We start from the raw sequence: 26,682 nt of genomic DNA, 5'->3' as shown, positions 1-26,682 counted from the left end.
TATGTTTATAGAAATAAAAATTGTAATGCTTTTTTCAGTAAATAGGAACAAAATTGAAGTAAAAATTAAAATGTTTGGGCCCTTTGGTTTTTTTTTCGAAGACATGCCGCAGCGTACAGGGTAAACGCAGGAACTGGATGCGGATCGACCATACATTAAGGAAAAACTGGAAGAGTATTACATGTATGGCACTTGAATGGCATCACCAATGGTCGAGGAATAGTGGTCAACCCAGAAACACCTGGCGACGTTCCATTACTCAAGAAGTAAGACAAACAACCTTACATCAAAGAAGAAAAAACAACTACAGCAAGTGTAATGGTGGAGGACAAATGTACGCAACATTCGGAGCAGTGCGGGATCAACACTGCCAGTATGAAAACCTTGGTTGTTGATGCTGGTCTAGGCATAAAATATTTTCCTACGAAAATAAAGATATGGAAATGGTCGGTAATGAGTTTTCAGATGATGAGATTAGCTCCGAAAGCGACGAATAAATTTCAAAATATGTATATGTAAAAAAAGATTTGAAGTGTCCTTATTTTTATTTTAATGTTTATGATTTTTCTAAGTATCAATATACCATTTGAAGTGTCCTTATATTTTTATCATCAACATAAAAAATCTCATTTTTTATTTCAATTGTGTACCTATTTATTGAGTCAGTAGTAGTTTCTGAAATAAGTGTGAAAAAACATGGAAAAAGTATGTCGACATTTTAATTTTTTTGCAGTTGTGCTATTTTCGGTATGATAGTGTTGTTTTATTGATTTTATCTCAAGAGAAAATTTTTAGATCTAATTAAGAGGAAAAATATTGCCTTAGAGAGAAAGGCAATATTTCGAATAGTTCACGAGGTATAAACTCAATAATAAGTACGTATTATTCGAAAATTGTGCTAAAATCCACCGACAGTCGAATATTTTAAAAATTAATTTAAAAAAAAACTTTAGCTAATAATGCAAAACCCAGCTAGGGAATTTCTTCCACCATCACAAGCTTCAAGATTTTGGGGGTCTCGATTGGTTCAATATTTTAGTGCTGCACAGTGTTATTATTAAGTAAATTAATTTTATAATTGTTGTGAAGTAAATGATGATTATGAAATTAATAATACTTTTAAAATTAATGAAATGAAGTAAATAAAAGCCGTACAATTATATTTTTAGTTATTTTGTCCTGTAATGGTTGTTTGTTTTATTTTAATACTAAGGTTTTTGTTTACGAATATAGATCAATAAGATATAATAATATTTTGTAATATAATTTATTTTAAATATGTGGAATTATATAATTTGAGAAAAAATCGGATTTTAATTTAAAATTTTGGGTATATAAATACAGATTAAATATTTATTAATTTTTATTTTTTAAGAACAATTCGTTTTTCCTAAAAGCACATTAAGTATGCTCTAATTTTTAATTGCATTTCCTAATTTATCATTTTTCTTTGATTAGTTATAGCGAAAATTGTGATATAAGACCACTTTTTTCAAAATACAAAAAAGGCCATAAAATATTGAAACCATTTTTTTAATTTTTTTGTTTTTCTAATTATGCTTTTTTATGTATTTATGAACATCTATCAATAAAAAATAACAATAGTTTAAAATTACGGCTTTCCTGAATTAATCGCCATTTTGCATAGTAGTTAGCAGCACCAGATTCAAGCATCTCGATATACACAAGGCCACTTGGATCTCTCCTGATCAAGCAACGATAAATCAAATTGATCATGTTGTGATAGACAGAAGGCATTCATCAAGTGTTTTAGACGTCCGATCGATCCGAGCAGCGGTGGCAGCCGAGGTAGGCACCCGTCTTAATGTAGCAGTAAAGGTGCGATCTAACACAACACGGAAACTCGACGTCGAAAAGCTGCAAACACAACAGGTAGCCGAGGCCTACTCCGCTTAACTTACCCACCTGCTTGAAGAAAGCACTTCTTGTCCCGATAATAGTATAGAAGCACAATGGCAAAAAAAAAAATTGCCCACTCCCTACAAACTACAGCAAAAGCAACACTTGGGTACAAAAAACCACTACAAAGAAACCCATAGTACGATCAGGAATGTCGTAATGCTACTGATGTGAAAAACGCAGCGTATAGGGCAACCCTGCAGGCAGTAGCAACACGTAACGTGATGGAGAATTATCGAGAGAAAAGGAGAGAGGAGAAACGTGTTTTCAGAAAAAAGAAGACAGAACAAGAAAAACGTGAGCGTGAGCAAATCGACATGTACAGGAGTCAGAATGAAGTCCAACGTGTAAAACACCAAAGGCTTTGCTGCAGGCACATCCTCCTGTAGAGATGAAGAAGGAAACCTGGTGACAGATACAAACAGCGTGTTGAGGATCTGGAAGGAGCATTATGAAAATCTTCTGGTATCAAATACTGGCGTTAAAGAAGATACCCCAGAACCAATAAATAGAATGTATACCACCCCACTTTTGTCTCTCGTTTTGTACGCTAATTAGAACAAAGGGGAAAGAAATGTATATTGCATCATGTAGACAACAAAATTTACATCCTTCTGCATATATAAAAACTAGAATTTTGTTTACTTTTCATTCATCATTTTCGATTTTACTAAAAAAGTTTGAAAATTTTAAAAAAATTTTCATGCAGTAAAAAAATTAATTTATTTTCGATAAATTCTCTCAATTGTTAGAGATGGGACAAAATTCTTGGTGATTCAGAGAGTGATTCGAATTGAACAACGTACAAAAGTAGGTGTTCGCTCAGACAATTTTGTATAGGGAACTAAGTAATTACTTCATAATTAAGGGTCGAACAACGAATGAGAGCGCGAACAACGCTCGTCTGTACATGGCATAAGATGAGGTCATAAAATCAATTAATCGGATCAAGAACAATAAAGCAGCAGGAGCCGATGGGTTACCAGCCGAACTATTCAAGACTGGTGGCCAGATGCTGGTCAGGAGCATGCACCAGCTGATTAGTACAATTTGGCTAAAGGAATGCATGCCCAATGATTGGAACCTCAGCATTCTCTGTCCCGTACACAAAAAAAGAGACAAGACGATATGTGCCAACTATAGAGGAATAAGTCTCCTTCCCATCGCATATAAAGTGCTATCTAGAGTGCTGTGTGAACGACTGATACGCAAAGGTGAACAGAAATGGCACTCTGTAAACCAATCAACACATGTTACTCGCCTACGCCGATGACATCGATATAATGGGTCGAACATTGCGAGAGGTAACAGCCACATTTGAACAAATTGAAAACGAGTCTGCCAAAGTGGGTCTGGCAGTAAACGGCGAGAAGACCAAGCTGATGATATCAGCGAGCAAGACGTCCAGTAGACTCGGACCAACTGTGGAACTTGAGAACTACAGCTTTGAGGTAGTTAAAGATTTTATATACCTTGGTACCGCCATAAATAAAACGAATGACATCAGTTTTGAAATTCGGAGGAGGATTGTGATGGCCAACAGATGCTACTATGGCCTAATGAAGCAGTTTAGAATCAAGTCCACCTCCCGCCAGACCAAACTCACACTTTACAAGACGCTGATACTACCCGTGCTATTATATGGATCTGAAGCATGGTACTTACGCAAGGAGATGAGGCAGCTCTTAAGGTATTTGAAAGACAAATTCTCCGAAAGATCTACGGGCCGATCTGCGTCGACGGTGAATATCGGCGACGAATAAACCATGAGTTTTACAATTTATACGCGGACATCAACATAGTCAGTCGTATTGAGCTGCAGCGTCTACGGTTGCTAGGCCATGTTGTGCGAAAGGCATATAAAAGCGAGCCTACTGATGGTTCCCGTAGAAGGGGAATGCCACGAATTAGACGGAAAGACTAAGTAGAAAACAACATCTTGGAACGTGGTCTCCCAAATTGGTGGATTTGCGCACAAGACCAACGTGCTTGGAAATCTTTTTTAAGCTCGGAACAATGGAACAACCGTTCTGTAACAAGCCAGCTAAGTAAGTAAGAAAGAGCTTAATGAATATGAAATATTGGGTCTCATGCATAAAACGTGAGCTTGAGCTCGGACTAGATTTTTTGAGTAAAAGGTGCTTGTCGTATGCATAATAAAATTTGATGTATTTGCTTTTACTCACTGCTCACGTTTGATCTCTTTTTGCTCAGTTTGAACTTAGAAGTTAAAGTTGGATGAGATTGTTTTAATTTTCATATGCATAAAAACAATCTTTTGCTTACTTTTGTGAGCTCTTGTTCAACTTTTGTTGAGCATGCCTTTTAGTTGACTCGCGTACACTAAAAGGAATAATTATCAGTGATTATGGACATAATTTATCACAAAAAATGATTTTGGAAAAATGTTCCATGAATATTTTGTGTTGAAGCTTGACAATAACCCCCAAACATAAACCAAAACATGTCAAAGATTGGTTACGGGAGTCAAAACCCGGGTTTTATTTTTCTATCGATTACTAGCAAAATTTGCTTATTTATAAGAAAAAATCAAAAAGTTGATTAGTATTGAACAAGTAAAAAAATGGGTCAATGTAGTTTTTCCATAGAATATTTCTTATTTCAAAAAAGTTACGGGTCATAATTTTAGTTTTGGCTACCAGTTTATATATGTTATGGGGTCTCAAGTGAATATTTGGAGATGTTATAAACGGAATGAAAAATTTAGGAATATTAGCAAAGTAGATGCAAATATTAGGCTTTTAACAGACGGATATGGATATAATATTTGATTTTGATCAGGAATATACATATACTTTAGGGGGTATTCGACAAATATTTCGATGTGTGGCGTATATGCCTTCCGCCTTATTGTGCGATTTATAATAATACAATCCATAATAATAATAATATAATCCTTTATTTCTATTCCAAATATTTGCTTCATTTCTTTGACACACGTTTCTAGTGTTTCTTATTTCATTAATTTGTTGTAAAATGTAGATATATCGTCAGTTTAGTAGTATTTACTACTACTTCTAATTCACTTGCACATAAGTTTGATCTCAATTTGCTCAAGTAATTGCAATTGGTTTGAACTCATTTTTATGCATACCAAATTGAGCAAAAGCTGTTGCTGCTCGATCTAACTCAAATTACGAGCAATTGCTTACTTGACTCAACTCATCGCTTTTGACCCATTGTCTTAGTTTTAATACATTTTCACGAGTAGTAATGCTTTTCCATGTATTTTCTATTAAACATATTAAAAATTTAACGTGCCTACAAATAATGTATATTAACACTAGAACGCCGAAGGCAGTCATTTTGACCGCTTTCCAATTTCAAGTACAAAAGTAACTGTGCATTTAATGATTCTTTTTTTTAAAATATGGTGACTTTCTGTACCTCATAGAATTACGTTTATTATAAAAAATTCACCAACTTTTAAAAAAAAGTGTCAATAAATGCACAGTTGCTTTTGTACTTGAAATTGGAAAGCGGTCAAAAAGACTACCTTCGGCGTTCTAGTGTTAAAATAATATATTTTTTTAACTTAATCATCTACTCATCTCATATTTAAGGAAGGCAACATTTTACTTTTTTCATTTCATAATTTTTATTCACGATAAATTGAAAACATTCGAATTCTCTCCGTGATCATTTTAATCATCGTCCGCGTTTTTTAATCATTCATTCAAATTGTCATACGACGCAAATCTTTAAAAGACATCGAAAGGCAGAATAGTACTTTTGCCAGCCAATTTGCATTTTTTGGAACAATTTAAAAAAGATTGAGGTGCTGAGGGTATCGAAATTGGTAAATGGGACAACAAACTCATAGAATTTGGTAATTTTCGTTTAAGCGGATTTGACTGTACATATATGGGCAATATTGCATTTTTTTTTAAATAAGTTGTAAACTTTTCATGATATTGACCTCCAAAGTTTATTTGCGTAAAAGCTGTGTCTAACTTAACTTATAAAGGGGGTAAAAACTGGTTGATTTGTGTTTTCGATTTGTGACTTGGCCACCCATTTTACAGCCTTGGTGCCAAAGTAAAATAATACAAAATGAGGATTACGTCCATTATGTATCATTTTTCGAAAATGTACCTGCATCTACATTTATGGGTCGATTACGGATGGGCAACCATAGTTTAGTTGCGTTGCCAGTTGCCAAATTTGCATTATGGATGGCAACTGTTGTCAACTTCAGTTGCTTCAAATAGAATTTTTCGGCAACCATTTATTTCTGGTTGCTGTTTATAACAGCCTTACCTAAAATTCAACTAGCTCGTTCGACGTTTTTCGCCACAAAAGTAGAACACATGTATTTATATGAATGTTACCGAAATACGTCGACGTACGAATTTTCAAAGTTGAAAAAATTCAACTATGACAGAACGTAGCTTTGTTTTTTGTTTTATTTGAATACATTTTTTAATTTCTTAATTTTATTTCGCGATTTTGTTTAGTTCGCTAAGAGAAATTGATTCGACGTATTTGGGTAATACGACCGTACTAAACATTTTGCCATAGTGGGGAAGTTGAATATTTTTGTACGCTTCGTTGAATTTTAGGTAACGTTGTAATAACTGAACTTTGTAGCTTCCCATAATGGTTAATATTACTACAAAAGAACAATTTGAGGTCCTTATTGCCCGGATGGAAGCTCACCCAAATGTAGCACGCGGCGTGCGGACTTTTGGTCAAACCAAAGCCACTATCGATGATGTGTGGAAGGCCATTTTAGAAGACTTTAACTGCTATGGTCCACCAACACGCATTCCAAATGAATGGCAGAAAGTGGCGAACATCTTCTTTTGGGTCCATGATATGTACGTATGTATAATCAATACATCCGACAAAAACCTGGAACTTACTTTTCGAATAAAAAAATTTTATTCTTCCCTTTTTCTTCCTCCGTTAATTTGGATACAATCCAAATTTTACAGTTTTTCCTCTATTAGCCGGTCGGTTCAGCCATGCCAAGGTTCAAGTCATTGCTATGGGACTTTTGAAAACATCACTCCACAAAAAACATCAGAGCTGCACACATTTTTAAGAGAGGAGGAATTGCTGCTGACCGCCAGGCTTTCCGGAAATCAGGGTTTAAGGCTTCATCTATGTACACAACGGCATCTTTTGGTAGTCGAAAATACGCCTTCAAGCTAATATGAGCAGTTGATTGAACATTTCTCTAAACGTCAACATCTACTCACAGAACTGATGGTAGTTCTAATAGATTTATCTCTTAAATGTCTTCTAATAAATGACACACCAAAATCAAAACCAAAACCATCATCAAAAAAAATAGTTCCACTGAGCTTATCATCACATATAATTAGTTTTTCTGAAATATTTTATTCATTTTTTTTTTTTTTTTTTTTTTTGTTTACAAAATTTCTAGTTGTAGAAATGTCAAAACAGTATTATCGACAGCATCTGAGAAAAGTTGATATCCATAAAGTTAAGTTTTATTTCAATTGCGTTGCCAATTGAACTCGCAACTGGAGTTTGGTTGCTTTCCATAATCGACCCATTAAATTATGTTGACACATTGAAGCTCGATATTGAGTTTTTTTTTCATTTTTTCTTCTCGATTCAATGTGCAATCAGAAAATTATAAAAATCAATTATAAGATTGTTGTACTGAGTAATTTGATATTTGTTTTGTGTATGTGATCTGCACAGCTCCACAGTAATAGTCATCCAACAGCGAAAATTTTGTGCGATCAAATTTCAACTCAGCGACAGTTGTTCAAACCATCTGTTTTTCCCCCAGCTGAGCAAACCATGTCAGCCGATTTGCTCAATATCCTATTAATAATGGCTGGCATCGAGCAGAACCCGGGCCCCACTTTTACTCGGATCACGCGCAATCTTCTCCAGGTGCAATGCAACCTATGTCTCAGATGGTGTCACCTAAGACGTTGCTCTGGACTGGCCAATCACAGAGACTGGTCAAACAATTTTGTGGCGAGCTGCTGTGCACCAACTAATTCTCCGTCTGCAGCTGCTCAACTTCCATCTTCCAGCAACGCCGTTGCAACATCCAACATTTGGTGTTGCTCGGTCTGCAACCAAATCATTAGGAGAAATACTACATCTACTACATGCGACGTTGCACAAACCTGCGGTCGCATAGGGAGTGGACAACCCAATTTGTAGCAGATTGTTGTTCCAACTCCAACCAAAGTACCTCAAGTACTGCGACTAACACCACATTAAGTAGTTCCTTGTGCTCCTCAACATCAACGTCGACATCCACAACAGCGTCCAGTCCTCCAAGCTCTCCATCAGGACGTAGCTCAAACGCACATTCCAGAGCTTCTGTTGTGTCAATGCCGTCTCCGCCACAAACCAATCAGAGCACGACCGCAAGAAACATGCAGCAAAAACAGTATGGATTTGATGGTCTCCACAATTGTAAGATCTTACAGTTGAACTGTAATGGTCTTAGAAACAAAATTGTGGAAATCACCAATTTCATGCATGCTAATAACATCAATATAGTTGTCATCGAGGAGAGGGCGAGGTACGACTTAGTTCTCATGGGAATTATGTCATTATAAGACAGGACAGGCAGAGGAGTCATGGAGGAGGACTGGCTTTCATTATTAATCGTAATGTCAGCTACCGCCTCATGACCCTTCCACCTAATCTTAATGACAAATTACTTGAGAACATGGGCATCTCTATTCAAACTGGAGGCAATGAACTAGAGATCGTCAATGTGTACATTCCGCCAGTAAACAGCTTCGGGCCCAGCTATCAACCCTCCATTGAACACCTGTTGGTAGGTGATAGAAGAATGGTCATTGGCGATTTTAATGCCCACCATGAAACATGGTTTTCAGAACTAGCCCAAGACCATCGTGGGCTAAGCATTGCAGAACAGATAGACGATTCGGAATTCGCTGCAATAAATGAATGCTTCCCCACGAGAATAGTGGCCAACTGCTCCAGCTCCCCTGACATCACCATCGTTAGCTCGTCGCGTATGGCCCCAACATCCTGGCAAACACATGTGGTCCTAGCTTCAGATCACATCCCTATCGTGATCACCGTGGAGAAGCCTAGCGACTTTATGGAGCCGGATATGCGCACATTTGTGAATTATGGCAAAGTCAACTGGCATGGCTTCACAAATGATGTTGACAGTGCGATCAGTCAACAGTCGCCACTCTCATGTGCCAGAAAGGGAGAGAGAATATTGAGGGACATAATCACTCAGGCGGCCAGCGACATATCCCAGCAGGCAGAATTCCCAAACTTAGACCAGGTTATCCCACGACAGCTGCAAGACTTGCAGATCAGCGAGACCAACTACGCCAAACCTGTCCGGATGACCCTAGGATTGCTACCCTGACGGAAGAAGTGAACTCCCTTATTAACCAGCACCGTCGTGAAAAATGGGTAGAACACCTAAATAACTGCGAAGCTGGTTCGCATAAACTTTGGTCTACCATAAAAAGTTTTTCTGGTACAAATAAGAAAACAGGTAACATAGGCATAACCTTTGGGGATACCCAACAATCTGATGCCAAAAAATGTGCCAACAGATTCTGCCAGCAATTCATTGTCCATCCCACCCAGCAGAACCGGACCTTCAGAGCTACCTCGAGAAGATTCAAGAAGACGAATCCTTGCCTCTTCTCAGCCTTAGAAGTTCAGGCTACAATATCGAAGGCGAAAACTTCTAAAGCCCATGGTCCGGATGGCATCTCCATGGTCATGCTAAAACATCTCGGCCCATTAGCCTTGGATTATCTGGCAGCAATCCTATCTCAATCGTTTGACACAGTGGACCACTCGATTTTGCTCAGTGATATCATGAACTCCACATTGCCCAATGTTACCAAGCGCTGGCTTGGTAATTATCTCAATGGCAGACAGGCATATGTGGAGTTCAGAGGTCGAATATCTAAATACCTCAAGATTAAAATGGGCGTTCCGCAGGGAGGAGTACTATCTCCACTGCTCTTCAATCTATATCTTGCGACGCGACGTAGTTATCAAAAACTACTGGGAGTAGTTTTTGATAACCTGCTTAATTTCACCAAGCACGCCGCCTATGTCAAAGAGAAAGTCCTTAACAAAAACAAAGTCCTGAAAGCTCTGACAGGTACCTCCTGGGAAAAGGATGAAGAGACGCTCACCATGACGTACAAAGCCATTAGTCGCTCTGTACTGAGCTATGCCGCCCCCGATTGGACTTCATTCCTCAGTGACACCCAATGGCGCAACCTTCAAACGGTCCAAAATTGTGCTTTAAGGATTGCTAACGGATGTGTCAAGATGTCGAGCGGGGATCATCTTCATGAGGAGACAAGGATATTGTCAGTACAGCAACATAATGTGTTGCTGTGTTGCTTCTGGCCTGCCACCTGCCAAGTCACCCCAACCACCACATAGTGGTGCAGGATCCTCCTCCACGACACATCCGGAAGGACATCAGACACTTCCGCTCAGACCTCCAAGACGTCATACCATCCGTCCTCAACAGATTTTCATTAGCTGTAGGTCTGAAACAGCTGCACACTCGGGTGGTGAATCAAACCGTCGACAGATACTGCAATCAGTGACTCTGAAAAGTGCCTTCCCAGATCCACTACTCTAGCACAACTTAGATTTGGCTGGAGCACAATTCTAAATAATTACCAATCGCGAATTGTTTCCAGCACATGCGATCAGTGCCCATATTGTCACAGCACTCCTCATGACACAAACCATCTATTTTCTTGCCCAGCCAGGCCCACAGATTTGCGCCCTGTGGATCTTTGGGTTAGACCAGTGGAAGTGGCCCAATTCTTGCAGCTTCCCAAATAAAATATTCGTATACATATATATCCTAACATCTACATATACACACATAGCCCAATAACCCACACATCATCATAACCACAATACCCATATCCCATCGTCATACAAATCCCGCACACTTTCCACACACTTATGAACCCATTAGAGTAAATTATTAATACCTCTACTACATTTACAGGGAAAAACACATGGTTCCAGCCGAACTGTTAAACAACAACCATATTCCAAAGTAGGTCAAACCAGATTGACAAAGAGCCGTTTGGTCACATAAGGATCATCAATCAAATTGTCAATATATAAATACATATTGTATATTGCATATTCAGATTTAACAAAGGGTGATTTGATGGGTTTGGAACCAGCATTTTTGGGAGGTCAAGGATATGACGGTGCGTCTAACATGTCAGGCCATTATAATGGAGTGCAGACCATTGTTAAATCAAAATGCATTTCTGCGGTATACATTTATTGTTCTTCTTTAAATTAAGTTTAAATACAGCTTCGAAGGTTCGAAGCATATTTTCTACAATTTCGAAAATGTACTCATTCTTTAGAAAATCGAGAAGCAAATAAATCTTTCAAACGACTACATTCATATTATGAAAGTTAATAGATTCTATAGAAGAAATAACAGAATAGATTGAAAAAACAAGTGGAAATGGTAAGACTTAATTTGGATTTATTTCTACGATGTAGAAGTTTAAGCGCCAAGAAGGGTTGGTACGAAAAGACCAGGTGAAATGTAAGGAGTTAGAACTCCGAGCATTTTTTATAGAACTACATTATTTGTCCCATGTTTGGACGAAATAATTGTAAATATGACAAGCAGATTTCTAGAAAATGAAAAAAAAATATTTAAAACATTAGGTATGTGGGATATCCCAATAATCTGTAACAATTTGTACAAATTGTTCTGAATGTTGTTTAATAACTTTAAAGTTCAGTAAATGAGAGTAAGTTGAGAGAAAAATTTTGGCAGCTGAATACTGAGTATTTAAAAATTCTTACTGATAAAATTTACTCAGTAAGAATTTGCATGTTTATTTATATTTAGTTGTCAAATGTATATTATTATTTTTTTTTTCAAATGTTTTTAATTTTTTTGGAGATATTAAGAAATATGTCATGTATATTAGCATGAAATATATAAAATCAGTTTATTAAAATTTGTTATTTTGTATCTGATTTCCTAACAACTTCAAATTGATATCTTACTAGATTTTACAGGATGTTGTTCGATAACTTTGTTCAATATTTTCACATAAGAGAACAAACTCTCAACATAAGTTATAATAGCATAAAATATATAAAATTAGTTTATGAGAATTTGTTATTTTGTATCTGATTTCCTAACAACTTCAAATTGTGACACATATATTTGATTTCTTACTGGATTTTACCGGATGTTGATCGGTAACTTTGTTCAATGAGGGAACAAACAATATCAACATAAGTTACTGAGTAATTTTACTCAGTAAGTTATAATAAGTTATAAAAAGTAGAAGACTTAATTTGAAATACAAATTATTTATTAATTTTTTTTTAATGCAAAACATTTAATATATACGCTGTACATTAATAGTAATAAAGGTATATATGGCCTTAATGAATATAAAATGTTGACTTTAGTTTTAATACATGTTCACGATTAGTAATCTCTTTCCATATATTTTCTAATAAACATATCGCTGGCTTAATTGTAATGGCAACAAGTCCATTTTTCTAGAAATTGAGATTTTGATACAGTTATGTATAATAAGACAAAACACATTGATTTAAAAAATAAAAATACAGTTATCTCAAGCCGAATAAGATGATACATTATAATTCATAATGATTTTGGAAGGTTTGGACAGGTTGTTCGAAAGAATTGACTGTAATTTTATATTTGGGATTCTCATTGGGTACAAAATCTCCCCACCAAAAATGATCAATATTGGCCCAATTTTCGGAGTAGCTCTCATATTACGTTACCCCCATTATTCGGTATTTTGGAATTTTTTGTACGTTTATCCATCGAATTGGTTCTAATTTGATATTCTGGTTTCTTATTGGATGTAGAATTTGTTGTTGTGTGGGTGACCATATGATAACACTGGTCTGATTCGGTTTAAGTATTAGACTGTGGACTTCTTGGTGGAGAGTATAAAAAGTTCGTCTCAGGCGAACTTAACTATGTTTTTTACTTGTTTTTATTGATATTTCTGAATAAATTATGATTCCAAAACAATCTTTACCATGTTTTTAAATTAAATTAGCATGTAAAAAATCAACAAAAGTGCACATTTATTGCAGTAATTAAAAAATATAATAAGAGACAAGTTGTAAGAAGAAGACTTAAGTCCATGAAAACAGAAAAACTTAGGAACAGAAAAGGCTCTAAGTCCCAAAAAGGCGTGTATCTCCGCAAATACTTATTTTTCTCATTTTGCCTTTACGTAAATAAAATACAAATAGAAAACAAAAACAAATTACATTTTCAGATTTAAAATACTTTTATTCAAAAAAGGTTTGATTGTTTTTTTTTTCTCCTGAAAAGTTTTTAAAAAGGACTTATTGCCTTTACAAGTTAAGCCAGCGATATACCAATTTAACAGGCATACAAATGATCTGTATTAAAATAGAACAGTGTTTATTTATAACTTAATCATCTACTAATATTATATTTAAAGAAGAAAAAAAATTACTTTTTCATTTCGCAATAAGTCACCCCAACCATCAGATAGTGATGCAGGATCCTCGTCCACGGAACATCCGGAAGGACATCAGACACTTCCGCTCAGACATCCAAGACGTCATACCATTCAAACTCAACATATCGTCAATAGCTGCTGGTCTAAAACAGGAGCACACACGACCGGTGAATCAAGCCGTCGATGGATATTACCGTAACAAAGTCCTTAACGTACATAACCCAGCAATCAGTGGCTCTGAAATATGTCTCCCCAGATCCATTAGAACAACTCTAACTCAACTTAGATCTGGCTGGATCACAGTCATAAATAATTACCAGTCAAGAATAATTTCTAACACCCAAACTGCCCAAACTGTCACAGCACTTCTCATGATACAAACTATTTTCTTGTACAGTCAGGCCCTCTGATTTGCGCCTGTGGATCTCTGGGTTAGACCAGTGGAAATGGCCCGTTTCTTACAGCTGCCAGAATAATATATGTCGTATATATAGCCTAACACCTACACATACCCAATAACTCCAAAAACCTACATAACACCCCACAAATCCCGCATACTTTCCACACACTAATAAACGCATTAGAACCGGGGACCGTAACGGTTATAAGTTATATCAAATCAGGTAAAAAATAACTGTTATTTTGTGACCTAAATAAAAAATCCACTTTAATTATTTATTTTTTAACGGAAAAAATAAACGTTGATTTTTAACTGTTAAAAATGTTTGCTATTTTTTCCGTTAAAAATAAAACTCTTTTAGGGTTTTTATTTTTTCCGTCAAAAATAAAAGTCTTTTTGGAATTTTTATTTTTTCCGTTAAAAATAACAGGATTTTTGGGATTTTTATTTTTTTCCGTCAAAAATAAAAGTCTTTTTGGGATTTTTATTTTTTCCGTTAGAAAATAAAACTCTTTTTGGTTATTTTATTCTTTCCGTCAGGAAATAAAACTATTTTTACATAAATAAACATATAGAGTTTGGTACCAGTTATATACCCTTTGACCTAATAGTCAGGGGAATGATTATTTAATTAATATTCACGATTTGGTACACTAGACTATTTTTTAAAATTTTATAATAAGTATTTTTTACCATTGATCTTGATTACTTATGTGTACACTTATTGTAATAAGGACAGTGATTTATAAAATGTAATTTTATAACTGATTACAAGTGTATAATCTTCTTTACGTAAAAAGAGTTTTATTTTCTGACGAAAAAAAAATCCCAGAAAGACTGTTATTTTTGACGGAAAAAAAATCCCAAAAAGACTTTTATTTTTGAAGAAATAAAAATCCCAAAAAGAGTTTTATTTTTGACGGAAAAGATAAAAATCCCTAAAAGAGTTTTATTTTTAACGGAAAAAATAACAATCATTTTTAACAGTTAAAAATCGACGATTATTTTTTCCGTTGAATAATAAGCCTTAACATGGGAACTGAGAGTGTTTTCGCAAGATCACTCAATATCCTTAATGGGCTCCTCAATACGAATCTATTGGTATATATAGGTGTCCCATTGGACACTATAGGTGTCCCATGTCTCTAACATGAAGATTTTTTTGTTTGCATGTTAAAAAATAACTGTTATTTTCGGTCCCTGATTAGAACAAATTATTAATACTTCTACCACATCAAAAGTGAAAAACATATGGTTCCAGCCGTACTGTTGCAACAACAACAGAATACTTTAAGCAGGAACAAAGATCTCCAGCTGCTCGATTTACTAGTTTGGTTTCAAGAAGCCAAAAATTAGAAACGCAGAGGGTTTCAAAAAATATATAAATCTCTATCTCTATATTATGTATATAAAAATTACATGTATGTTCGTGATCGCTAAACTCAAAAACTACTGTACCAATTTGGACCAAATTGTATGTACATGTCCTATGGGGCGTGAGGAGTGTTTCTCTGTAGTTTGAAGTTCATCCGACAGATGGCGCAATATTTAGTTTTTTGTGGTTTTTCACCATAATTCAAGAACTACTGCACCGATTTTGACCAAACTTTACGTATATGCTCTATGGGGCGTCAGTAGTGTCTTTGTGTTTAATTTTTAGTTCGTCCGACAGATGGCGCGATATATAGCTTCATTGTGTTTCGATAGTGTTTAATCGGCGTATGCCGACGTTAAGTGTACGTAACCTCTTTTGTTGAAAAGAGCGTGGGAGTCAAACGAAAAAAAATAACTTATCAAATTGAAGTTAGTAGTTAGTCTCGCTAAAACTCGAGAACGGCTGAACGCATTTTCTTATGGTAGTCTTGAAATGTTCAAAAATTGGTATCGTATCATTCCTTTAAGACTCCATTTGTCAATTATTGAAAAATTTTAAAATATTTTATTTTTTCAATTGGATTGACATTGTACGAATATTGAAAGTATTTTTTTTGTGGAAATACAAAAAAATAATTCAGAAATATGTCATGGAATTCATACTCGATCATTGTATGTACACGTTTTCCATAGAATGCTATTACCGATATATAAAAAGACATCGTTATGTTCGACTGGGCCAAACTTTTATACCAGTAATCGTTCGGGACTGAGAGTACCACTATGTGGAAGCTATCCAAAAAAGGAGACCGATATCGATAAATTTTGGTAAGGAGATTTGTTGCCCAATGAGAACTCAAATTATATCATTGTTTAACACGTGCCTAAATCACTAAAAACTAATGGTGGTACCGCTATATGGGGAATATCTTAAAAAGTGAACCAATATTCATAATTTTTGGTAGAAAGATTTGCTACCATATGGGAATTCAAAATAATAAACACCCCAAAATAAAGACTAATGGGGAGTACGGTATATGGGCGCTATCATAAAAAGTGGGCCGATGAAAACTCCAAATACCAAATTACAGACACAATATCAAATTTTAGAAAATTCGGTGTCCAACATACACCGATATATACTATTTTTATTAACAAACAACCAATCTAATCTCTATCTTAAATATTTTGATCACTATAGTGATTTCAACCTAGATTTTTATTCTGATTAATATTATATACAGTAAAAACTCGCTAATCCGGATAATTGATTGCAGACCCCAATCCGGATTACCGAGATTTCCGGATTATCGAGTTTTATTAATTGGTTTAAATTAAAATTAATTTGGTGATAATTTAATTATTTTTATGTTTTTATTAAAAATGAAAATTATTCATTTCAAAAATATGAACTTTGAATATAATAGGTACCATTTTCAATTAAATTTGCAACGATTTTTTTATTAAAATAAAAAGTAACGTATCTTTACAATCCGGATTTTTGAGACAAATAGGTCCGATAATCCGGATTATAGGATACGCAATGGGTTGTGAAATGCAGTCCGGATTACCGAATAATCCGGATTGTCGAGGTCCGGATTATCAAGTTTATACTGTACATATAGTTTCGGGGGTCCCCAGTGTTGCAAAGGGAATGACAAATTTAATATACATTTTACCATATGGTGAAAGCTACAAAAAGCTTACATAGCATTGGGCTACCGTTATGTGGAAGTCGTATAAACATATTGGGAAAATAATCTAATTAAATCTGAATACTGAATGACAATTCCGGCTCTTGATATCTAAATTATTACAAAAATTATATCCACGGAAAATTTAGAAGGGAAAACAATGTTTGCCGTTTCGACAATTGCACCGCCTATAAATCAAGAACAAAAATTGTAAAATATCCTCGCACATTTTTCAATTATAGGTTTATTTATTTTCTATAGCAACAACACTCGGTCATAAACATCAAAACTGTAATGTTGCTCTTGTAAAAAACTGTTGTTTAAGCAAGAATTGCTATTTAAAATAGTTAAATAGTTAGCATTTGATTTGAAAGGCCATAGTCGCTGAAATCTGTTCACTCCTTTTTATTACACCCTTGTAATAGTATGAGACAGACAGATTTCAACGGCCTTTTGTTTACATTTTTGAGTTTGCGCCACCTTTAGGCATCTTTGGGTTATTATTCTTATTATTATTACTTGAACTCTCGTTGTTGGAAACACCAAGGCTTTATTGTAAGCCACCGTACATATAGTTGTACATCAAGGTAATATCGTTACCAATAAAAAAATACTCGGCATTGGTCGGAACCCTTTTACTAATAAAACTACTGTGTTATATTTCTCTTTATTTTTGCTCACGAGTACGCATTGGGCGTACGGACTCTATTGGGAGACTTTCGATTGCACTGTACCTGCCAACCACCCAAGTCCCTATAGTGCGGACTTTACATTTGGTCCAATCGAACCGGATATTCCAGCGGACTACATCTGGAATTTTATACAGTCCACCTAAATTAATTAATACTGGTACGTATAGTGCAAGTGAGCAAAAACAATAATGAAGTGTTTCGTTTGTTTGTGTGGCCGTCATTACAACGCGTCACGGATTCCCACCTTTTGTTGACGATCGGTCAAAGTCCATTCGCGGACAACCATACGGGAATATTAGAAACAAAACAAAAATTAATAATTCTTCTTCTTTATATTTGTTTAGTGCGGTATATATTAATAGCTCCCGATTTACAGACATTGAGCGTCTATGTCTGGTGAGTAAAACTAGTGGTGAGGCTCGAGAAATCGTCTCGAAATTTCCTTTGACTCATCGGAGTTTTGAACCTGCGTGGAATGCCTTGAATTCCACTTATGATAATCCACGTCTTATTGTTCATAGACATTTGAAAATGTTGTTTGGCCTTCCTGTGCTGGATCAGGAAAGTAGTTCTGGACTAAAGTCGATTCAACGCGGAATTAATAGTTGTCTTTCCGCAATGGCAATCTATGACATACCTACGGATAATTGGGATCCGATCGTGGTATTTATTTGTTTGCAAAAATTACCCAAACTGACACACGCTTTATGGGAGCAAAGTGTTAAATCCAAATCGTCTCTTTCATCTTGGAAAGAGTTAGATGCATTCTTGACAGAGAGAATTCGTACTCTTCTGTGTTTGCATGAAATGAGAAATGTTAACACTGTGTCAAACTCAAATAATAGAAAGAGTTCCGTAACTTGTAAATGTCTAGCTTCTACTCCTCGTTCGTCCTCTGATTCTTGTTTCGTTCTTTGTTCTGAGCAACACCGATTACACCTTTGCCATCGGTTTGTAGATAGTACACCTGCCGATAGATTTAAATTGGTCAAAAACTTCGTTTATGTGTAAATTGTCTTCGTAGGGGACACGAAGTCAAAAATTGTAATAGTCGTTGTTGTCGAAAGTGCAATCAGAGACATCACACTCTATTGCACAGAGATAGCTCTATTGTGAGCTCTCCGAGTCAGATGGTGACTCCCACAAATTCCAATTTGTCATCTTCGGCACCAACTTTTCGTCCACGCAATTTAAATGTTAATAGTCATTTGCCCTCTTCCACTGAATTTGATCCATCCACATCGACAAACATTTCACGCGTCGCAAAACAAAGCAGTTCTATTGGGAACAGCCATGGTCAATATTGTTAACCATGGTGGTTGTTTTCCTGCTCGAGCGCTAATAGATCCGGCTTCTGAGTCGTCTTTCATTTCCGAACGACTTCAGAAGAAATTGAACCTACCGGTAAAACCCACAATTTCGACAATTCGTGGGGTAAATAGTACTGTTGCCACAACTAGTCGAAAAATATGTTCATTTAAACTGGGTAGTTGTAATAGGTCTCACAGTTTGGAAACGTCAGCTTTGGTAGTAGATTCCATATCGGGAAATCTTCCAACCTGTTCGGTTACTTCGGACCTTAAATCGGATTTGTCTAATATAGTTTTGGCGGATCCTCAATTCTTTGAATCTCGTCCAGTAGATATTTTGATAGGAGCAGACTTGTATCCAAAAATTATACAAAATCATAGTTTTCGACTTTCGTCTGGATCGCTGCTCGCTCAAAATACTAAATTTGGCTGGAATATTACTGGTCCTATAACATAAATTGTTTTCGTAAATCGTACGAAATTGTTGTAAGGCGACCCTCAACAAATGTCACACAATTTAGGCCCCTAATGGCCCTTTCGTTCCGCGGGGTCCCTAATGACTCATTCGTTTCGCGGGGTCCTTCATGGCTCTATCGTTTCGCGGGGTCCCTAATGGCCCTTTCGTACCACAGGTCCTTTCTGGCCTCACACAACGGCGGGGTCCCTAATGGCCCATTCGAACAACAGGTCATTGATGATCTATATAATCGCGGGGTCCCTAATGGCCCTATCGTTTGCATGTAAGCTTGTTATTTGAAAAAAAAAAATTATGAAAAAAAATTGGAAAAAATATTTGAAAAATGTAAAAGGTTTTGCTCACCATGCACTATGCCGTTATTTATAATTTATTGTATTTGTTAAAACATATGGATGTTTCAAGGGAGGCGGCAAATGTTTAAGCAAGAATTGCTATTTAAAATAGTTAAATAGTTAGCATTTGATTTGAAAGGCCATAGCCGTTGAAATCTCTTCACTCCTTTTTATTACATCCTTGTAATAGTATGAGACTGACAGATTTCAACGGCCTTTTGTTTACATTTTTGAGTTTGCGCCACCTTTAGGCATCTTTGGGTTATTATTCTTATTATTATTACTTGAACTCTCGTTGTAACATACTGGCCACACATATTGCTGGAAACACCAAGGCTTTATTGTAAGCCACCGTACATATAGTTGTACATCAAGGTAATATCGTTACCAATAAATAAATACTCGGCATTGGTCGAAACCCTTTTACTAATAAAACTACTGTGTTATATTTCTCTTTATTTTTGCTCACGAGTACGCATTGGGCGTACGGACTCTATTGGGAGACTTTCGATTGCACTGTACCTGCCAACCACCCAAGTCCCTATAGTGCGGACTTAACAACTGTAATGAACTCGATATTCTGAAACTCAATATCGGTATATGGGAGACAAATATAAAATGTTTATTTATACCAAAAATATTCATGGATATTTCATACACAAAAAAAATTGTTTATGAAAAACAAATATCGAAAATTATTCCTTAACAATATTGCTAAGGCAAGACAACGTTTGCCGGGCCTGCTAGTATTTTTATATAATTTTCCAAGAGTATTAGGGTTGTACTTACCAGTTTGCAACTCGTTTAATGCTCTATTTATAATATGGGGACTAGCACAACGTTGGTGGCCGCTGGGATCAGGAGAGCCTGGCGAGATGGGCGAACATGGTTCACTCTGTTTAATACTTCCAGATATACTATCCATTCTTTAAAAGAGTACAAATACACACATTAATGATAGTTAAATATTTATAATATTAAAAGTAACTTACTCTACGTGCCTGTGGCTAGCAATTAGAAGTTCAAAGTCTGGTCCAAACGACTGAATTGCATCGACTAATAGAAACCCATGCACCGACATACTAATATTTACTGCATCTGATTTTCTTGTAACTCCAGCTTTAGCACCAATTATTTGTATTTCAGCAATACTTTTCTCTCTTGATTGAATTTCCAATATTATTTGTCCTATGACAAATTTAAATATTGTTGTATTAGCATTGTGTAGCGCATCGGAATCATTATCCATATTAGTTTCGTCTGAACTCGAATATTCCATTGGATTAAATATATCGAATGTAATTGGATTTAAGATTTTTAAGCAATCTGATATTTTTTGTTCGTTAATATGCGCTACGATTCTATTAAGGTTCCCAAATAATGTAAATGATGGGTACTCAGGATCTGATGTGATTATAATTCTCCTCTCTAGATGGAGATTAATATTGAATTTGTCTAATAAATGATAGCTTGAAGAACTTTTAGCACATGCAAACCCACATTCTCTGTTTTTGCATACAAGTATTTGTAAATCAGTTAAATTAACAATATATTTGTCATAAATTTCACTATGTAGTTCGCTTTCCAACCCGGTATCATTATTAATAACAAATCTAGAAAACTGTTCATTTGTAGCTGTTGTATTAAAATTTGGTGTATCTGAAAGGCTCGTTTTAGAACCAGGAGGGGTTGAGCAAGGAGTCATAAAAAGTTCTTCATCACTATCTTTTTCGCTAACATCAACATCTGCGTTTTGAACGTCTGTAGGCGATCGTTCATTTTTAAATAGTTGAAAACGTCCAAAATCTATTAGTACTATAGATGTATTTTTGTCTTGAAAATTTTCTACGCACATAATTCTTGGTGCTGAAATGTCAATCTCAAATGACCATTTCTTTCTGTTATCCTATAAAAGAGATCGTTATCAATTTGATTGCTTTTGATATGTTAAAATTTAAAATACCTTCTGACCAACCAAAACATTTTTCCAATTTTTGAAAAATTTTAAGCGGGATGCTTCTCTGTCTTCTTTTTTCGTCATTATATTTCGTACGTTTCGGAGGTCTGTTATAGGCTGAACAAAAAATGAAACAATCCATTTTAAAGCATTTTCATTATATACAACATCCAAACTCTTAGACTTAATAATGAGACGATAATCAGAACGATGTTCCGGTGGACTTCTTTCATACTGCAATTGAAACCAAGGTTCTTCGCTGGAATGGGAAACTTCGCGTTTGGAAAATAAACTAAGAAATTCATTGTAGAACGACTTTGTATTTGTGGTCTCTTGATGTTGGGGTTTTATTAAAAACGGAAACTCAGTAGATGGTGTATATTTGTCGTTTAAGTGCACCGATCCAAGTGATATTCCCACACGATATGATGTTAATTTCGGTTTAATTTCTATAAAACAAAATAAATTCTTCAACTCCATGTCAAACATTACAGATTCACCTGATGACTTCGCTGCTTTTAATGCAATATTAACATCAGATAATGCAAATGTAAAGTTTCCGAAAATTGCATCTCGTTTTGAAAATGTATCATTCTCAATCGATTCTTTTATGGCACTTAGTATATCATCTTCTATATGCTTATATGCGTCGTTATTAACTATAGGCGCATCTGAAATTGTGTTATCAGAAACTCCGTACCAACCAAGCCAGTTCGGAAACCAGTTATATAATATATTCTTTCCATGTGCAATATTACGATGACGAGTATTCACTCCTCTATCGCATAAATAATTGCAACATACATCTCGAAGAAGTTTTAACGTGTCGAGGCTCCTATTTTTTTCTATATTGATTTTGAGTTGTTTCTCTTCCTTTGTAAGATTTTCCGACGGATTTATGAGCAATCGCTTATAAATGAGCATATATTTTATGTTTTCTCCAGCTATTTTCAATTTCTCTTCCGATGAACATAGTGTGTAACCATAGCACTCAGCTGCATATTTCCACCATCTCTTCGGTTCATTTAAAACTGATATTGAAGGTCGCAAAATCTTATATTCCCTTTTGTGTGATATATTTTGGAGCTCATGAAAGCATCCTACTATTTCTGTATACTGAACCTAAAATATACACATATTTAAAATAAAAACATAATTAATTATAATAATATTGTTACGAATATAACTTTAGATTTAAGTTAATTTAGATTAATTCCGTTAATTTAAGTATTTGAATTGTAACGTAAATTTCTACTACGCAGTTTATTTGAATAACTTCACAACAACAACTACTGTATAGATTTTTCTACATCCTTCCATTTCCTCTTTCATTTTCTATTTTGTTATTGTCGTACAATTCTTGTTAAACGTCATCATTGATGATCGCTTAATTCCCCTTTCTTTGTTACCCCCTCGCCTGTATATGTGTTGTTATTGTTTACTCAATGTAAGTTTGTATGTGTTGTTGTTATTGTTTACTCAATGTAAGTTTGTATGTGTGTTTGTTGCATTGGTAGATTGTTCGTGATCTAGGCGTTACCAGATCGTCTAGAAACTTCTGTAGCGGCAGGCAAGGGGCATATAAATAGAGGAAATGGAAAGGCAGTGAGTCAGTTGTGAATCAGATCGCGAATTGAAACCGTCGAGTAAAGTAAAGTGCAAAGTAAAGTTGTGTGAATAAAATCATTGTAATAATCGTAATCAGAAAGAACCCGCGTTTTATTTGGTACGAATTGTATCGGGAAATAAAACAACGACTACACGGGATTAACTAAAATCCAAGAACGTAACAATTGGTGTCAGAAGTGGGATTACGATAGTACTACGATGAAGTTTAAGGATCTACGAGTGGAAGACTTGAAGAAGGAGCTGAATAAATTGGAATTGTCCTCTACTGGCAACAAGGCTGAATTCCAAAAACGTCTGTTGGATGAGTTCGAGCGCCGTGGTATGAACATCGATACATATGAGTTTGACAGTAAGGATGAAGTGGATTTATCGGAAATGGGCGAGTCCAACGATGGGGAAGTCTCGTCAGTAGCTGCCAGGGGTGACGATTTAAGAGAAATGCTGGCTAAAATGTTTGAGGAAAATTCCAGAAGGAGCGAAGAGAATTCCAGAAAGTTAGAAGAAAACACGAGACGAATGTTCGAAGAGAATTCCAGAAAGTTAGATGAACTCAAGGCAGAAAATTGTAGAATGTTTGACGAAAATTCGAGAATAATGAACGAGAAACTCGAGAACATTACAGAAGTTATTGGAAGGAGAGTGGAAACCGTGGAGGTCCAAATTAAAGAGTTGGATAAGAAAGTGCAGTCGGTTGACGAGAAGATTCTATCTGTGGATGAGAAATTTTTGGCCCACGACCACAGGTTTACGAATCTGGAGAAGAAAATGTCGGAGCTGGAAATCAAAGGTGGTCCGGTGCGAGTTCCTGATAACACACTAAAAATCAAACCTCCTGTATTCGACGGCTCTACGTCATTCAGTGTTTTCAAGTTACAGTTCGAGACAGTGGCTTCTAGAAATTCGTGGAACGACAGCGACAAAGCGGTTGCACTACTTCTAGCATTGAAGGGCAGTGCTGCTGATGTTATACAGAGTATTCCTGTCGCTTCTAGAAACAACTATGAAGATGTTATTGTTGCACTGGAACGTAAGTACGGTGGCGAACATAAACAAAACATCTACCTTATGGAATTAAGGGGAAGAGTACAGAGGGCAAACGAGACGTTACAAGACTTTGCAGCTGAGGTGGAACGTTTGGTGCTAATGGCGTATCCAGGAGAGAATCACCCATTGCTGGACCGTATGAAAATCGAAACCTTTGTGAATGGCATACGTGACCCTGAGATTAAATGTGCAACATATGCGTCACCAAAAGCGTCGTTTGCCGAAACTGTGTCGTTTGCCCTTGCCCAAGAGACGGCAAGAATAATTGTTAAGCCCCAGACCCACAAGATTCGCCAACTGGAGACCGAATGTTGCGAACCCAAATCTCTCGTTAACTCGATCGAGGACGCCATGAGGCGGGTAATAGAAGAAACAAAGTTCGTAGGGATGACTAAGCCCAGGGTTAGATGCTACAACTGCGATAAAGCAGGTCATATTGCGCGCGAATGCAGAGCTAAGCGCAAGCGATCCAGGTCATCGTCACCACCCCCAACGAAAGATGGTAGAAGAATGGCTCAACAGTCCACCAATGAGTCACCGTTAAACAGAATCGAGCACAGAGAAGGCGGAAAACACGGTAATGCTGATGCCCTGTCTCGTCGGCCATGCAAAGTAGAATGCAAGCACTGCTCAAAGGCTGAGAATAAAGAGAATATCGTTGATGTCCGACTATTGCAGTTTGAGTCGGGTGAAGATTGGTCGACGGAACAACGAAGAGATCCCATTCTGGGCAAAGTAATTTCGGCCATGGAAACGGGCAAGCGACCTAGTCGCAAAGAAATTACCTCCGAAAGCCCTCTTTTAAAATCCTATTGGGCCCAGTGGGACAGTCTACTTATAAAAGATGGTTGCCTATATCGCAAATGGGAAAGTGAGGACGGTAAATCTCACCGGAACTTGATCGTCGTCCCAGACTCCAAAATAAGAGATGTCCTGTCGGAGTTTCACGATGGGCCAAGTGGAGGACATCTTGGCATAGCAAAAACCGCTGAAAAGGTAAAGCAGAGATTCTACTGGGTCGGCTGTCAAAAATCCATTGCCGACTGGATCGCCAATTGTGAAAGGTGCATAAGAGCTAAAGGTCCAACACGGAAGAGTCGAGGCTACATGCAGCAGTATAATTCAGGAGCCCCTTTTGAGAGAATCGCAATGGATGTGGCTGGACCGTTCCCAACAAGCGACTCTGGGAACCGGTATGTCTTAGTGGTCATGGATTACTTCAGTAAATGGCCAGAGGTTTATGCTATCCCAAATCAAGAAGCCAGGACAATTGTGGATGTGTTCAGCAAAAATTGGATTTGTCGCTATGGTGTTCCATCTGAGGTTCATTCCGATCAAGGTAGGAATTTTGAATCAGCGATCTTCAAGGAAATGTGTGACTCCTACGGAATCAAGAAAACCAGAACGACGCCCCTACATCCACAATCAGATGGCATGGTGGAGAGATTCAATCGCACCCTGGAAGAACATCTACGGAAAGTGGTGGGCAGTGGCCAACGAGACTGGGATGAGCATATTCCAAAGTTTTTACTGGCTTATAGATCGGCCATTCATGATTCCACATCCCGGACCCCAGCCAAAGTTCTGTTCGGAAATGAATTAAAGCTACCTGGCGATTTGATATTCGGTGCTACCCCAAACGACAATGTGAACCAAGATGAAGACAGTCAAAACTCTTTTAGTAAAGTCCACGATGCAGTTCGCCATCGAATAAAAATGGTTAGCAACCGCATGAAGGCAAGGTACGATCGAGCGGCAAATACCGATGGGTTCCAAGAAGGGCAACTGGTACTATTGTTCAACCCACAACGAAAGAAAGGACTATGCCCCAAATTGCAAACGCACTGGGAAGGACCCTACAAGATTGTCACGAAAATCGCATCCAGTGGAGCGAAAGTCCCAGGTCGAAGATGAAAGTTGTACATTTGGAACGGCTGGCCCCCTACGGAACGGGAACTGTGCCTATTCGGGACGAACAGGCTTAAGCGGGGGGCAATGTTACGAATATAACTTTAGATTTAAGTTAATTTAGATTAATTCCGTTAATTTAAGTATTTGAATTGTAACGTAAATTTCTACTACGCAGTTTATTTGAATAACTTCACAACAACAACTACTGTATAGATTTTTCTACATCCTTCCATTTCCTCTTTCATTTTCTATTTTGTTATTGTCGTACAATTCTTGTTAAACGTCATCATTGATGATCGCTTAATTCCCCTTTCTTTGTTACCCCCTCGCCTGTATATGTGTTGTTATTGTTTACTCAATGTAAGTTTGTATGTGTTGTTGTTATTGTTTACTCAATGTAAGTTTGTATGTGTGTTTGT

The 26,682-nt window shown here is 36.5% G+C and overlaps 1 protein-coding gene across 1 annotated transcript in view; it reads right to left on the bottom strand.

Moving 5' to 3' along the window:
• LOC133324354 (intermembrane lipid transfer protein Vps13D-like) overlaps nucleotides 1–26,682 on the bottom strand; it is a 103,832-nt gene that overhangs the window by 46,676 nt on the left and 30,474 nt on the right. The window contains exons 3-5 of the mRNA XM_061533198.1: nucleotides 21,686–22,801; nucleotides 20,715–21,628; nucleotides 20,508–20,648 (exon numbers count right to left, since the gene is read on the bottom strand). Of these exons, the coding sequence (XP_061389182.1) occupies nucleotides 20,508–20,648; nucleotides 20,715–21,628; nucleotides 21,686–22,801 (2,171 nt within the window). The remainder of the gene's footprint in view (nucleotides 1–20,507; nucleotides 20,649–20,714; nucleotides 21,629–21,685; nucleotides 22,802–26,682) is intronic.

The sequence above is a fragment of the Musca vetustissima genome, unplaced genomic scaffold (genome assembly GCF_032173495.1).
Source record: "Musca vetustissima isolate MV318-11 ecotype Yass unplaced genomic scaffold, APGP_CSIRO_Mvet_v1 utg15918, whole genome shotgun sequence".
NCBI lineage: Eukaryota > Metazoa > Arthropoda > Insecta > Diptera > Muscidae > Musca > Musca vetustissima.
This window is presented reverse-complemented; position numbering and strand designations above follow the sequence as displayed.